This window comes from Elephas maximus, chromosome 2 (assembly GCF_024166365.1).
Source record: "Elephas maximus indicus isolate mEleMax1 chromosome 2, mEleMax1 primary haplotype, whole genome shotgun sequence".
Classification (NCBI taxonomy): domain Eukaryota; kingdom Metazoa; phylum Chordata; class Mammalia; order Proboscidea; family Elephantidae; genus Elephas; species Elephas maximus.
In genome coordinates, this window is record NC_064820.1 from 160671179 (window position 1) to 160687795 (window position 16617).

General features: G+C 40.5%; 1 protein-coding gene across 8 annotated transcripts in view; it reads right to left on the reverse strand.

Moving 5' to 3' along the window:
- Positions 1-6086: 6086 nt before the first annotated feature.
- Positions 6087-16617, reverse strand: part of PPP2R2B (protein phosphatase 2 regulatory subunit Bbeta) — a 500931-nt gene continuing 490400 nt past the window's right edge. For 4 of the 8 annotated variants that reach the window (XM_049873996.1, XM_049874001.1, XM_049874002.1 and 1 more), the window contains one exon: positions 6087-6905. In XM_049873996.1, the coding sequence (XP_049729953.1) occupies positions 6626-6905 (280 nt within the window). In that variant the 3' untranslated portion in view covers positions 6087-6625. The remainder of the gene's footprint in view (positions 6906-16617) is intronic. The other 4 variants (XM_049873997.1, XM_049873995.1, XM_049873998.1 and 1 more) reach the window with 1 other exon arrangement.

Genomic DNA, 16617 nt, shown 5'->3' on the forward strand with positions numbered 1-16617 from the left:
GTTTAGTGAATAAATGAATGCATATCACTCATCTGAGTGTTTAGAGTGCCAAAATGTTGCTTTTCCTCTTGCCAATAAGGCAGGCCCTCTTCCTCAGTTCTACTCCAGCATCTTTGGGGTCATCCTTGAATCCTGTCAAAATTTACTGCTCTGCTGGGTAGGAGCATATCCCTAGGCAGCCAGAGCAAGAATCCAACATTTGCTGCTGGTCCCACTTCCCTGTGGTCTCTGGGTTTCCGTAGATGGATAAGCTGTACAGAAATGACCCCCCTGCTCCCACCCACTCCAAAAGCAGCATCTCCATGATGATTGGGGTCACAACCAAGAGTGCTGAGATGCGTGAGGAGGGGGGGTTTTGGTGGGAGCTGTCCATCCAAGAGAACGGAGCTCGACTTTTCAGGGAATGGGGCAGGGGAGTAGATTGAAGATCTAGCTAAGCGTCTGTTTCTGGCCCAACAGCGGTGATTATTTTGACAGCTCCTGAGGCAGGAATCGGCAGAGGTGGCAGGTCACTTTGATTCTGCCACCAACAATTTAACCAGTGGGGTATGGAACATCTAGATGGAGAAACAGTTAAACAGTAATAATAAGGTCAGGGTCAGAAGTTAGAGACCTCTGGGGGCCATTTGAATTCACTCTCTGCTTTGGTGACAGACCAAACGAAATTTGTATTCTTGGTCAGCTGTCAGGCAGTATTTGGTCACAAAGAGATGGTGTGTTTGTGAGTATCCCCACTAGTGAAAAAAAACCAAGACAAGGTCTCCATGTATTACTGCTCACTGTGATGGAAGAAGTGTAGGACCTGGAACAGGACAAATCTAGATAAAACTTCTGGCTGTGTTGCCAAAGGTTTGTCATTTAATCCTGTTGAGTCTGTTTTCTGAGCTATAAAAACGTCAGGTAATTGTAATGGTTTAAAAAAGTGCCTAGCCCAATCAATGCCTGTCACATAATAAGTGCCCAGTCAATATTGGTTTCTTTTTATTCTTTCCAACAACTTTGCACTTAAATACAGTGCCTAGACATGGGTGTTTAATAAATATTTGTTGTTGAATGAATACAGAAGGGGCGGGGCAGTTCTGGCAACTGAAAATATATCTGTAGAATTTAACTGAATGAGAGAAACATTGGCTTCATGTTCCCAGGCTAGACCCATTCTTGCTTCAATACCTTGCAGATGTTGTTCTCTTGGTTGGAAATGCTGTTTCATGCTTTGTCTTCCAGGCTAACTTCTTTAAGACTCTGCTTACATGTCACCTATTTTGGGAAATCTTTCCTAACTGCCCTTCCTTAATTAACCATTTCTTCCTCTGTACCATTTCTGTACCTTGTACATGCCTCACTATGTTATAAATACGTGTACAACAGACATGTTGATCCTATAAGACTATCATCTCCTGGAGGGTGGGATCCAATGGCGTATACATCTCAGTAACTCTAGCTTCTTGGCTATGGCCTGGCTGCCTGACACATCCCAGACACTCAATGTTTAATGTTTGGGTGAACTTATATATGGGTCACTATTTTTTTTTATTGGAACTTGTTTTCTAATTAGTAATTTCCATCTTATATATACAACGTGAGTAGGGGGGAGTAGGGGATAGTGGATAAGAATTTGACCAAATTGCCTGACTCTGCTACCTGTGAACTACATAAACTTGGTCATGTTTTATAACCACTCTGGGCTTCAGTTTCCTTATCTATAAAATGGGGATAATAGGAGGATTTGCATCTAGAATTTTGGAAGTAAATGAATAAATACATGTAAAATTCATAGAACAACATTTGGCCCACAATAAATGCTCAGTAAACTTTAACTAATTTCATACATTGGTCAGCCAAGTGGTGCAATGGTTAAATCTTAGCTGCTAACCAAAAGGTTGGTATTTCAAATCCACCAAAGCCACCTTGACAGAAAGGCCTGGTGATCTACTTCAGGAAAATTAACCATTGAAAACCCCATGGAGAACAGTTCTACACTGACCCACATGGGGTTGCCTTGAGTAGGAATGAACTTGACAACAACTGGTTTGCTTTTTGGTTTATCAAACTTTAGAGAGAGTATTTTAATGGCTCTGGCTTTGGAGTCAGATACCTTGAGTTGGAGTCCTGATTCCATCTCTTGCTGGCTATGTGCCCTTGGCTAGGTTGACAACTTGAGTCTATTTCTACATTTGCAAAATGAGAATGAGAATGAGAATGACATCAGTCTCAGGAAGTAACTGGGAGGAGACAACAAGACGATGTATGGAAATCCCTTAGTATGTCCTCAGCGTTGTTGCTGTTATTTTATAGTGCTTTAAAATTATAAAAGTAGTTGTAAGTAAATGGACTTTTGATTCTCCCAATAATTTGGTGAGCTAGGACAGATGGCTCCTGACCATTTTATAGGCAATGAGACTGATGTAGGGCCTGAGTGGCTTGCCTAAAGTTCCTCAGTTACTTGTCCATGGAGCCAGGTGCAGGATCCATGTTTCCTATCTCCTAGTCCCATATTCTTTCCATTGACCAGGAATTCACGCCCATGGAAAACAGTCCCAAGACTTGAAGGCATAAGGGAAAGAGGCACAATGATGGATACACAGTGGATTATGCTTCAGTATACATGTTTCTCCATGGTGTCTTTGGGGCTACTGATTAAAATAGGCAAGCCTTTCATCTATACGTGCCCATAATGGAAGCAGGCAATAAGGAAAGGCACTCTCGTTAAGGCTGTAGTGTATACCTCAGAGCCTCTTTTTTAGGCCTCCTAGGGATTTTCTTGAGCCCTGCAAGCTGCCAGCAGAATGATTGAAGAAAGAATGGAACCCTGGGGGGCAAGGGGGAAGCTTTAGGCAATTGCTCTGTAGGTTTGAAGGGAGGGAAATCAGATTTCACATGTGACCAGTGATTGAACATTTGAGCATCTTTTATTATAATGGACCCTGGAGTGTTCAAAAGAAATACACTGGAGACAGCTGGCTCATTTTTTCGGGTCACTGAGCTAAAGGAACTTTAGTTTCATCTTTGTTCCACCTTACACATGGTGGTTGCCCAATATATGTTGATATGCTTGGGTTAATTAGAAGATTAATGAGACGTTTAAAGATTTTTTTTTTTTTTCAATACATAAGTAAAGGCAGGAGCCAGACTTGCAGGAGTTAAGGAGAAAATTGGTTCCTATTACTCATCCACCTATGTCTATCCCACTACTTCATGGTGCCTTGTTTTTCTTCTGTTTCTTCCAATTCATCCTCCTCCTCCTGATGAGAAAACATGGATGTCTGCCAGACTTCAGCTTTTGAACTGCTTATTTTTAAATGTCAGGAGCTGAATGAATGTTGCATCAGGATGATTTTAATAAAAGCTCACGAAGGTGTGGCTCTCATTTTCCCCTAAGTCAACTGATGCCTTCCATTTGAAACCTGATGGCTGGTGTTAGCAGCAGTCTTACCAAGCAGCAGACCCTGTAGTATGAAATAAATAGTTCAGGGTCCTCAGAACCCAACAAACTCTTGAAAAGATGGCAAATCAGTTTTCAAGTGGCTTGTAGTATCAGCTGGAAAAGAGACTGGCTTCTATGTACCATCCACTAAGAAATATTACCAGTACTGGGGTTGAAGGAGATCACAAAAGTGAAACACCTAGTTTAGTACCTGGCACAAAGAAGGAAATTGGTGAAACATGGTGGTTATTTTCGTCTGAGATCTAATCTCTAGTGCCTTACCCCTCATGTGCCTGTCTAGGAGTCTTGGGATGTTTTCCTTGATGCATCTTTTGTAGGGCAAAGGAGGGAACGGCTTCCCTCTGATCTCGGCTCTGCAGTCTTGAGGAAATTTCTCCTATTCTCTGAATCTCAGGATGTGCATCTCGGTGCTTAGGGTATTGGATTAGATTAACCAAAAACCAAACCAGATTTGTTGTAGTTGAGTTGATTCCAACTTACGGATACCCCGTGTGTGACAGGGTAGAACTGCTCCATAGGGTTTTCTTGGCTTTAATCTTTATGGATGCAGGTCACCAGGCCTTTCTTCCACAGGACTGATGGGTGGGTTCAAATTGCCAATGTTTAGGTTAGTCCACAGCAAACCATTTGCTCCATGGACTAGAGTAGGGGCTTTTAATTGGAGGCCACGGACAGGCTGCAGGTGATCTGTGAACTCAACACGGTGACCAAAATTATTTATGTATATCTTCTCGGGAGCAATCTTGACTCCACATGTGACTGTGTCCATCAAGACTCTCTGATGCTTCTAAAGGCTTAAATGTTCTATGATGTCAGTTAACCGGTGTCGCAAAGTGTGATAAGCATGCTCCTAATGGCTCACAAGATGATTTTAGGTGGTACATGGACACATTTGTGTTAGTAATGGTTATGTGATTATTTTAATATTGGGAAAAAATAACTGGAACATCAAACCTGACATTTCATGAATGTTATTTCTTTGGAGTAGGCTAAGTCTTGCTTTAAAAAAAGGGGACGTAAATAAAAAAAAAAAATGAGTAAGAGTATAGAGGTGAGTTGGTGCTTAAATTTGAGAAACAGTCATCCATCCCAAACCCCACTTGGTACAAACAGAGGAGCTGAGTGCCAGAGGAGTGGGGAGAGACCACAGAGGAAGTTGATGGTAAACTGAGGACAGTCTTTCAACCATATCAACATTCTCTGCGAGTTGGAGAAATTTCTGACTCTCTCAAGTGTCTTCTAAGAACATTGTCCCAAGTCAGGCTAGGCATACTGCCAAGAGAGTTCCCACCTGGGTCACTTTACTTGAGAAGCTTGAAGAGAGGCTTTCATTGCAGGAGAAATGAGAACAACCAAGAAAGCCATGTCTTAATTAGCATGCTTCCTCAGTTGTGAGATGTACTTGTTCACACTGCAGTGTTGCTGAAATTGGGCTGCATCTTACAAAATTGTGTTCACTTAAGTTGATAGCTTTTTTTCCCTTGCCAAAAAGCTGTTACTAAATGGATAGCAGTTTAGGATTGGGACAATATGGTGATTTCACTTATTTTTTCTCTTCCAAAACAAATTTCAGTTGAATGATGGGACTTCTATTATATCCACAAACTGAAAGAAAATTTCTCTTTAAATGAAAAAACAGAAAAACAGAAAAAAAAACTCTTGTCTCAAGCCATTTTCTATCCACTAAATCGAAGTTAGGGGAAATGAGTCACCATGACAAGTTTGCTTTAGATATGGAGACACTCAACCCAGCTTTCTGGGTACGGACAACTGTCTCCCTAAGCCTCTTTTCCAAATTTATAAATCCTTTGAATTCATCTAGTCTCCTTCCTAGAGGTATTCCATGTACAGTCCATTGGAAGTAGCTTCCAAGAAGTTATAATCCCCAGTGGGGGTAAGAATGAACCAGTCTTTCCAGGTTCAAGCGACTCCACTCTAATGTCACAGCTTCTTGATTCTCCCAGATTCCATTTTTGCAAGGAGAGAGCCCTCTTTCTTCTTTTTCCAGTTGGTGAGCTTGGGGTGGGTTAGAAGTGCTCTATTAGACTTTACAAATCTGCCTTTTTCTTAGCCATTTTTGTTTCTAGCTACAATGAAGATTGATGGGCTTGCCATTTTTGGTTATAAAACCCAGGAGCATGGAAGGGGACTGCTCAGGAGACACACCCAAAGAGACAGACCAACCATTCTCAGGGAACCAGGATTGGTGCCACTGCCTCAAACTTACTGCTTTGTTTAGAACGCCAGATAATAAGCAACCAGGACTCGGCCTTTAGAAGTCCATGGTATAAATAAGCTGGAAAAGGTTGAAGAGAAAAAGCCAATGAACATGTAAGTAGAGCATTATATGGAGCTATTGAAAAAGACAAAAAGCAAAAGTAAAAATGCAGCAGATGGAATCTGGCCCCACATGGACTTGCCAAGCTAACTCTGAGAAGCGCTGTGTGGAAAGTGTTCTCTTTATGTTCCCTGAAGCATTCACGGCCTTTTCCAAGCCAAATACTCCAGCCGTTTCTATGGCTCTTGCAAAAAGAGACTACAGCAGGGTTGGTGTACTCCTTCCCTTCTCTTTCTGTGTCCTTTTCTCAGCCTCCTGAAGAGAAATAAATCTCTGGCTCAAAATGGCGTTGTTAAAAAGAAAATGGAAAAAAAGAAAAAACAAAACAAAACCAAAAAACCATTAATGAATGAGGACATCCTGGCTAGTTCTGATTTTTCCACAAAATAAGAATTTCTCTAAGAGTAGAGCAAACGGTGTTTATTTTTTGTTGATTTTTCAATCAAATGGAATTGCTTAATTAAAAAAAAAACTTATCTCTTTTCTCCTTAAGTACTACAGACAACCTCATTTTACCTCAGCAGACACCTAGAAACAAAACACTGGACCCACCAGAGAAAACCAGGTAATAAAAGCATCAGAAATTCAAGTCAGCTATGGGAGAATTACTGTTAGCTGGCAACTCTCAATTCTAAACAGAAGTGTCCCGAGCCTATTGGGTTTGACAAAAAGGTTCTTAGAACTGGGGAGTTGGGATTGTTGTACTCCTTTTAATTCTATTCCAATTGTTTTCTGCATAGGGAAATTAAAATCAATGCGTCAAATGAAGACCCAAAGAAACATTTAAAAACTTGTTTGACTAGTATTCAGTATGTGAGATTATTAAGTAATAACTTGTCCTCCTAGTTAACCTTGTCCTGGAATATATATAAGTTATTTGTAGCCGCCACTGCTATAATATTTTCTGAAGGGTGCCAAGCTGTATGCAAGATCTTTTTGCTAAAGTCCAGACTGTCAACACTGATCTCGTCTTTTCTCCGCTTGCCCCCCACGCACACTTTTCGGGGTTTTAGGATAGCCCGGGGTTTGCTGTTTTCCCTCGAGGCCTCAAGGGTCACATCGCGCTTGGTGTTGCGGTCGAACATCCTGAAGAAGTTGTTGTAGGAGCCGGTCATGATGACGCTGTAAGGCAGAGAGGAAACGGGGTGAGCAAGTGCTATGGAGAGAGGCAGCAACATTTCCCTGTATGCCTTTCTGGCACTAATGATACCAGACTGTGACTAGTTTATGGTAAACCAAACCCTTTGAGTTTGGTTTACCGTATTCATTGAGTCAATTCTGACTCACGGCAACACCATGCGTTACAGAGTGGAACTGCTCCATAGGATTTCTTGGCTGTCATCTTTATGGAAGTAGATTGCTAGTCCTTTATTCTGCAGAGCCTCTGGGTGGGTTGGAACCCCCGATGTTTAGGTTAGTAGTCGAGTGCAAACTGCTTGCACCACCCAGGGACTTAGTTCATGGTACCATAGTTTTATTATTATTATTATTTTTTTAAAGTTTATGGTAGCATAGTATTATAATTTAAAAAAGACTTCATAGTGTGACTGTTGATTTCTCTTTGAGTCACTAAGAGCAACAACCACAAGCAACAAGCAGGGGTTGGTAATGAAGGACTGTGATAACCAGCCTTGTTATTTATTTGTTTGATAGAATCCTTTTGGTTCTTTGGCTCAGTAAATGAGTCTAGTGGTTTTAATGATTTCATTGTGGGATTGTGAGACTAGAATGGGGTTATGAAAGTTGACACACTTGAAAACTAATCTAATGATTACTCATCGTACAAATGGAAAATATGGCCACCATAGAGGGGGTCCCTGCATCTTTTGGCCTCTAAGGCTTTATTGCACCCACAATGTAGGAGAAATGTTGAGAGCGCAGTTCACTGATCCATTGTGTATCTTCCCCCACTCTAAGAACTAGCTTTAAATTCAGCATTTTCAGAAAACTTTTCTAGAAATGGATGTCATCATAATCTAACTAGGGAAGAGAGAAAAATTAAAAATTCAAAAGGACTTGGGATGGTGAAAAGGGAAGATTTTGTAGTAGACTGACAGATGGTTTCTATAATTTTGCAAGAGTTATCCACTCTCAGGGGTAGCTACAGCAGATCAGGAGAGCAGTGAATGCCAAAAGCCTTCCAGGAGCAAGGAACTGAATCTTTAATGGTGACATTTTAGACACAGTGACAGGCTGAGTGGGAGACAGTGAGTCTTTGGACAAGAGGCTCTGATAGTGTTCCTCCAACAACACAGCCTGATGGCTGCCTCCCGGAGAGCTGGGCTCGTTTCTTGGGGAAGCTCTGGCTGGCGAATAAGATGGGAGAACCCAGTGTCCCATCTGTTCTGGCCATGATTTCAGTTATGTAGAAAGGTGAAAGGAAGCTGACAAGATTAGATCACAGCATGGGAGACAAGTTTTGGGGCATTTTGCCAACTGCTCCAGGCAAATTAATCTCCTGCGGAGTGACTGGTGGGTTCGAACTGATGACCTTCCAGTTAGCAGCGAGATGTGTTAATCACTGCGCAACCAGGCTCCTTAATCAAAGGTTAGATTTGGTTATCCTGGCCCAAGAAACAGATGTTGTGAAATGTTTTTCTCTATACTATCACCTTATCAGGCACAGTGCTTAGCGCTTTACCTCTGAGATAACATTTAAAATTTTAGTTATCCCACATAAGGCATTTACAGACGAGCAGAAGTAATTTGTAGAATGTCACACTGCTAGCAAGAGGCAAAGTTGGGACTCAAGCCTCCATCTGCCTGACTCTAGGGCATAAGCATTGAGCCACTTCAGCCTCATTGTTTCCCATGTGTTGACATTAGCATCCCTCATCTATGACCAGAGTTGTTCTTTTTTTTTTTAAAAAAATTATTGTGCTTTAGGTGAAGGTGTACAAAGCAAATTAGTTTCCCATTCAATGGTTTATACACAAATTGTTCCGTGACATAGGTTGTACTCCCTGCAATGTGTCAGCACTCTCCCCATTACCACCCTGAGTTCCCCATTTCCTTTTGTCGGGTTTTCCCGTACCTTCTTGCCTTCTCATCTTTGCTTTTGGGCATATTGTCCTTTTGGTCTCATGTACATGATTGCTCTAAGGAGCACTTTTCTCACGTGTGTTATTGTTCATTTATAGGCCTGTTTATTATTTACTGAAAGGTGATCTCCAGGAATGGCTTCGGTTCCAAGTTAGAAGAGTGTCTAAGGGCCATAGTCTCGAGGGCTCCTCCAGTTTCTCTCAGACCGGTAAATCTGGTCTTTTTTATAAATTTGAATTTCGTTCTACATATTTTTCCCTCCACTCTAACCAGGACCTTCCATTGTGATCCTGGTCAGAGCGGTCAGTAGTGTAGCCAAGTACCATCTAGCTCTTCCGGTCTCAGGGTGGCGGAAGCTGTGGTTCCTGTGGTCCATTAGTCCTTTGGACCAATTGTTTCCTTGAATCTTTGGTTTTCTTCACTCTTCTTTGCTCTGAATGGAAAAAGACCAATAGTTGAATCTTAGATGGTTGCTTGCTAGCTTTTAAGATTCCAGATGCTTGTTGTTGTTATTGTTAGGTGCCGTCGAGTTGGTTCCCACTCATAGCGACCCTATGCACAACAGAATGAAACACTGACCGGTACTGCGCCATCCTCACAATCATTGTTATGCTTGAGCCCATTGTTGCAGCCACTGTGTCAATCCACCTCGTTGAGGGTCTTCCCCTTTTCCACTGACCCTGTACTTTGCCAAGCATGATATCCTTCTCCAGAGACTGATCCCTCCTGACAACATGTCCAAAGTATGTAAGACGCAGTCTTGCCATCCTTGCTTCTAAGGAGCATTCTGGTTGTACTTCTTCCAAGACAGATTTATTTGTTCTTTTGGCAGTCCATGGTATATTCAATATTCTTCGCCAATACCACAATTCAAAAGCTTCAATTCTTCTTCGGTCTTCCTTATTCATTTTCCAGCTTTCACATGCATATGATGCGATTGGAAATACCATGTCTTGGGTCAGGCACATCTTAGTCTTTAAGGTGACATCTTTGCTCTTCAACACTTTCAGGAAGTCCTTTGCGGCAGATTTACCCAATGCAATGCACCTTTTGATTTCTTGACTGCTGCTTCCATGGCTGTTGATTGTGGATCCAAGTAAAATGAAATCCCTGACAGCTTCAATCTTTTCTCCGTTTATCATGATGTTACTCATTCATCCAGTTGTGAGGATTTTTGTTTTCTTTATGTTGAGGTGCAATCCATACTGAAGGCTGTGGTCTTTGATCTTCATTAGTAAGTGCTTCAAGTCCTCTTTACTTTCAGCAAGCAAGGTTGTATCATCTGCATAACGCAGGTTGTTAGTGAGTCTTCCTCCAATCCTGTTGCCCCGTTCTTCTTCATATAGTCCAGCTTTTCGGATTATTTGCTCAGCATACAGATTGAATAGATATGGTGAAAGAATACAACCCTGGCACACACTTTCCTGTCTTTAAACCAATCAGTATCCCCTTGTTCTGTCCAAACAACTGCCTCTTGATCTATGTAAAGGTTCCTCATGAGCACAATTAAGTGTTCTGGAATTCCCATTCTTTGCAACGTTATCCATAATTTGTTATGATCCACACAGCCGAATGCCTTTGCATAGTCAATAAAGCACAGGTAAACATCCTTCTGGTATTCTCTGCTTTCAGCCAGGATCCATCTGGCATCAGCAATGATATCCCTGGTTCCACGTTCTCTTCTGAAACCGGCCTGAATTTCTGGCAGTTCCCTGTCGATATACTGCTGCACCTGTTTTTGAATGATCTTCAGCAAAATTTTGCTTGCGTGTGATATTAATGATATCGTTCTATAATTTCCACATTTGGTTGGATCACCTTTCTTGGGAATAGGCATAAATATAGATCTCTTCCAGTTAGTTGGCCAGGAAGCTGTCTTACATATTTCCTGGTGCTGCATCCGTTTGTTGAAACATCTCAATTGATAGTCCACCAATTCCTGGAGCCTTGTTTTTCACCAGTGCCTTCACAGCAGCTTGGACTTCTTCCTTCAGTACCATTGGTTCCCGATCATATGCTACCTCTTCAAATGGTTGAAGATTGACTAATCCTTTTTGGTATAATGACTCTGTGTATTCCTTCCATCTTCTTTTGATGTTCCTGCATCGTTTAATATTTTCCCCATAGAATCCTTCACTATTGCAACTCGCGGCTTAAATTTTTTCTTCAGCTCTTTCAGCTTGAGAAACACCAAGTGTGTTCTTCCGTTTTGGTTATCCATTTCCATCTCTTTGCACATGTCATTATAATACTTTACTTTGTCTTCTCGAGATGCCCTTTGAAATCTTCTGTTCAGTTCTTTTACTTCATCAATTCTTCATTTTGCTTTAGCCGCTTGACGTTCGAGAGCAAGTTTCAGAGTCTCCTCTGACATCCATCTTGGTCTTTTTTTTCTTCCCTGTCTTTTCAATGACCTCTTGCTTTCTTCATGTATGATATCCTTGATGTCATTCCACAACTCGTCTGGTCTTTGGTCACTAGTGTTCAATGCGTCAAATCTATTCTTGATATGGCCCCTAAATTCAGGTGGGATATACTCAAGGTCATATCTTGGCTCTCGTGGACTTGCTCTGATTTTCTTCAGTTTCAGCTTGAACTTGCATATGAGCAATTGATGGTCTGTTTCACAGTCGGCCCCTGGCCTTGTTCTGACTGATCATATTGAGCTTTTCCATTGTCTCTTTCCACAGACGTAGTCAATTTGATTTCTGTGTGCTCCATCTGGCGAGGTCCATGTGTATAGTCGCCGTTTATGTTGGTGAAAGAAGGTATTTGCAATGAAGAAGTCATTGGTCTTGCAAAACTCTATCATTCGATCTCTGGCATTGTTTCTATCACCAAGGCCATATTTTCCAACTACCGATCCTTCTTCTTTGTTTCCAACTTTCGCATTAAAATCACTAGTAATTATCAATACATCTTGATTGCATGTTCAATCAATTTCAGACTACAGCAGCCAATAAAAATCTTCTATTTCTTCATTTTTGGCCCTAGTGGTCAGTGCGTATATTTGAATGATAGTCGTATTAACTGGTCTTCCTTGTAGGCGTATGGATATTATCCTATCACTGACAGCATTGTACTTCAGGATACATCTTGAAATGTTTTTTTTTTTTTTTTGACGATGAATGCAACACCATTCCTTTTCAAGCTGTCATTCCCAGCATAGTAGACTACATGATTGTCCAATTCAAAATGGCCAAAACCAGTCCATTTCAGCTTACTAATGCCTAGGATATGGATGTTTATGGGTTCCATTTCATTTTTGATGATTTCTAATTTTCCTAGATTCATACTTCGTACATTCCAGGTTCTGATTCTTGATGTTTGCAGCTGTTTTTTCTCATTTTGAGTCGTGCCACATCAGCAAATGAAGGTCCTGAAAGCTTTACTCCATCCACATCATTAAAATCGACTCTACTTTGAGGAGGCAGCTCTTCCCCAGTCATCTTTTGAATGCCTTCCAACCTGGGGGGCTCACCTTCCAGCACTATATCAGACAATGTTCTGCTGCTATTCATAAGGTTTTCACTGGCTAATACTTTTCAGAAGTAGAGTGCCTGGTCCTTCTTCCTAGTCTGTCTTAATCTGGAAGCTCAGCTGAAACCTGTCCTCCATGGGTGACCCTGCCAATACCAGTGGCATAGTTTCCAGCATCACAGCAACACACAAGCCCCCACAGTATGACAAACTGACAGACACGTGGGGGATCCCAGATGGTACTCACACCAAAGTAGGGTATAGAACTTTCTGTTTATGAACTATGTTATGCCAGTTGACCTAGATGTCTCCCGAGACTATGGTCCTTAGCCTTCAAGCCCAGTAACTCCGTCCTGTGAGGTGTTTGGTTATATCTAGGCTGTTTCCATGACTGTGCCCACTGTGTGCTCTATTATGTATACATGAATGTATATGCACCACATACAAATATGTATGTAGAAATATTCACAGCCAAACTTATATATGCATGTGGGTGTACTCCCACATCTATTCAGCATACATATCTACCTCTGTACCCACTGATAAATTATTGCTTATTACTGTTGTTGTAGGATTGTCTATGTTATAGTAGTTACTTTCATTGCCTTTTATTCTTGAGTACCTCTCAGTGCCTTCCCTAGCCTTAGTTATGTTGTGCTGACCTCCCCCATATTGTGTACTGCCTTTCCCTTCACCAAAGTTAACGTGTATCTTCTCTCTAGTTAATGATTTTGCCCCTTTTCCCCTCCCATCCCTGGTAACCATCAAAAAACATCTCTTTCTGTGTGTAAACCTTGACTATTTATAATAGTGATTTCACGCAATATTTATCCTTTTGTGATTGACTTATTTCACTCAGCATAATGTCCTCCATATTCATCCACATTATGAGATGTTTCTCAGATTCATCATTATTCTTTATTGTTGCATAATATTCCATTGTGTGTATGTACCACAGTTTGTTTATCCATTCTTCTGTTGAGGGGCAGTTAGGTTGTTTCCATTCTTTTGGTTTTGTGAATAATGCTGCAGTGAAAATGGGTGTGCATATATTAATTCTTGTCATGGTTCTTATTTCTCTAGTGTATACACCTAAGAGTTGGGATTGCTGGACCATATGGTATTTCTATTTCTAGCTTTTTAAAGAAGCACCATACTGTTTTCCTTAGTGGTTTTACCATTTTACATTCAGATAACAACAAATAACAGGTAACAACAAACGCTGGTGAGGTTGTGGGGAGACTGGAACTCTTATACATTCCCACCAGCAGTGTATAAGAGTTCCAGTCTCTCTACAACCTTACCAGCATTCGTTATCTGTGTTTTTGATCAGTGCCATTATTGTTGGGGTGAGATGGTATCTCATTGTTTTGATTTGCATCTCTCTAATGGCTAACTATTGCAAGCATCTCTTCATATGTTTGTTAGCCACCTGAATGTCTTCTTTGCTGAAGTGTCTGTTCATGCCCTTTGCCCATTTTTAAATTGAGTTGTTTGTCTTTTTGTTGCTGAGGTGTTGAAGTTTTCTATAAATTTTAGAGATGAGACCCTTTTTGTATTTGTCATACCTAAGAAAATTTTTTTCCCAATGTATAGGTTCTCTTTTTACGCTTTTGGTGAAGTCTTTTGAAAAGCATACATGTTTAATTTTTAGGACATACCAGTTATCTAATTTATCTTTTGCTATTTGTGCATTTTTAGTAATGTTTGGAATTCTATTTATGCCATATATTAGGGCCCATAGGCCCATAGCATTGTTCCTATTTTTTCTTCCATGATCTTTATAGTTTCAGGTTTTACATTTAGGTTTTTGATCCATTCTGAGTTAGTTTTTGTGTCTGGTGTGAGGTACAGATCTTGTTTCATTTTTCTGCAAATGGATATCCAGTTTGGCCAGCACCGTTTGTTAAAGAGACTTTCTCTTCCCCATTTAATGAACTTCAACCCTTTGTTGAAGATCAGCTATCCATAGTTGGATGGATTTACTTCTGGGTTCTCAACTCTGTTCCATTGGTCTATGTGTCTGTCATTGTACCAGTACCAGGCTGTTTTGACTACCATGGCTGTATAGTAGGTTATGAGATTGGGGAGTGCGAGGCCTCCTACTTTGTTCTTCTTCTTCAATAATGCTTTGCTTATCTGGGGCTTCTTTCCGTATAAAGTTGATGATCAGTTTTTCTATCTAGCTAATGAATGATGTTAGAATTTGGAACAGGATTGCATTATATTTGTAGATTGCTTTGGGTAGTATTGACATTTTCACAATGTTAAGTCTACCTGTCCATAAGCATGGTATGCCTTTCCCTTTATGGAGGTCTTTTTTGATTTCTTGCAGTAGTGTTTTGTACTTTTCTTTGTATAAGTCTTTTATGTCTCTAGTTAGATTTATTACGTTTTTGAGGGCTATTGTAAATGGTATTGCTTCCCCAATTTCCTTTTCATAGTTCCTTTGTTGGCGTAGAGGAATCCCAACTGATTTTTGTATGCTGGTCTTGCACCCTGCCACTTTGCTGAATTCTTCTATTAGTTCCAGTAGCTTTCTTGTAGATTCTCTGGGATTTTCTATGTATATGATCATACTATCTGTGCATAGGGATAGTTTTACTTCTTCCTTATCAATTTGTTTGCCCTTTATTTCCCTTTCTTGCCTAATTGCTCTAGCTACGACTTCCAGTACAATACTGAATAAGAGTGGTAATAAGGGGCATCCTTGTCCTTTTTTTTTTTTTTTTGGTCTGGTTCGTGTTCTCAAGGGGAATGATTTCAGTGTCTCTCTGTTGAGAATAATGTTGGCTGTTGGTTTTGTATATATGCCCTTAATTATGTTGAGGAATTTCCCTTCTATTCTTATTTTGGTGAGTTTTTATCAAGAATGGGTGTTGGACTTTATTAAATGCCTTTATGATTATGTGATTCTTATTCTTTGTTTTGTTTATATGGTGGATTATGTTGATTGATTTTCTAATGTTGAACCATTCTTGCATACCTGATGTCTTAGTTATCTAGTGCTGCTATAACAGAAATGCCACAAGTGGATAGCTTTAACAAAGAGAAATTTATTCTTTCACAGTTTAGGAGCCTAGAAGTCTGAATTCAGGGTGTCAGCTCCAGGGAAAGGCTTTCTCTCTCTGTTGGCTCTGGGGGAAGGTCCTTGTTATCAATCTTTGCCAGTTGAGCTTCTCAGAGCAGAGACCCCAGGTCCAAAGGATGTGCTATTCTCTGGCTCTTGTTTTTTGGTGGTATGAGGCCCCCATATCTCTCTACTCACTTCTTCTATATCTCAAAAGAGATTGACTTAAAACACCATCTAATCTTGTAGATTGAGTCCTGCCTCATTAAGACAACTGCTGCTAACCCCACTTCATTAAGATTATAGAGGTAGGATTTACAACACAAAATCACATCAGATGACAAAATGGTGGACAATCACACAGTACTGGGAATCATGGCTTAGCCAAATTGATACATATTTTGGGGGGACACAATTCAGTCCATAATACCTGGTATGAAATCCACTTGGTTATGATGTATTATTTTTTTGATATGCTGTTGTATTCTATTGGCTGGAATTTTTTTGAGAATTTTTGTGTCTATATTCATTAGGGATATTGGTCTATAATTTTCTTTTTCAGTAGTGTCATTGGTTTTGGTATCATGGGTATGCTGGCTTCATAGAATGAATTTGGAAGTATTCCTCTATGTTCTGGAATAGTTTAAGTTGTATTGGTATCGACTCTTCTCTGAATGTTTGGTAGAATTCTCCAGTGAGGCCATCTGGGCCAGGGCTTTTTTTGGGGGGGGGGGGGAGCTTTTTTTTATTACTTCTTCGATTTCTTATTTTGTTATGGGTCTGTTGAGATTTTCTACCTCAGTTTGTGTTAGTTTGGGTAGGTAGTGTGTTTCTAGAAATTTGTCCATTTCTTCTAGATTTTCAAATTTGATGGAGTATAGTTTTTCATAGTACTCTATTATGATCCTTTTTATTTCAGTTGGGTCTGTTGTAATGTCCCCCATATCATTTATTATTTGGGTTATTTGTATCCTCTCCTGTTTTTCTTTTGTCGATTTGGCCAGAGGTTGATTTTGTTGATCCTTTCAAAAGAACCAACTTTTGGTCTTGTTGATTCTTTCTGTTGTTTTTCTACTCTCTATTTCTGCTTTGATCTTTATTATTTCCTTTTTTTCATTGTCATTCCAGTGGTACAGGGGCAGGTGGTGATATTCGCCAAGTGCGGGTGGGTGTGGTGCTTGCTTTTGCACAGTTGCCACTGCTCACCTTATTGGGGGGTGAATGGTGGGTGTGTGCACAGGC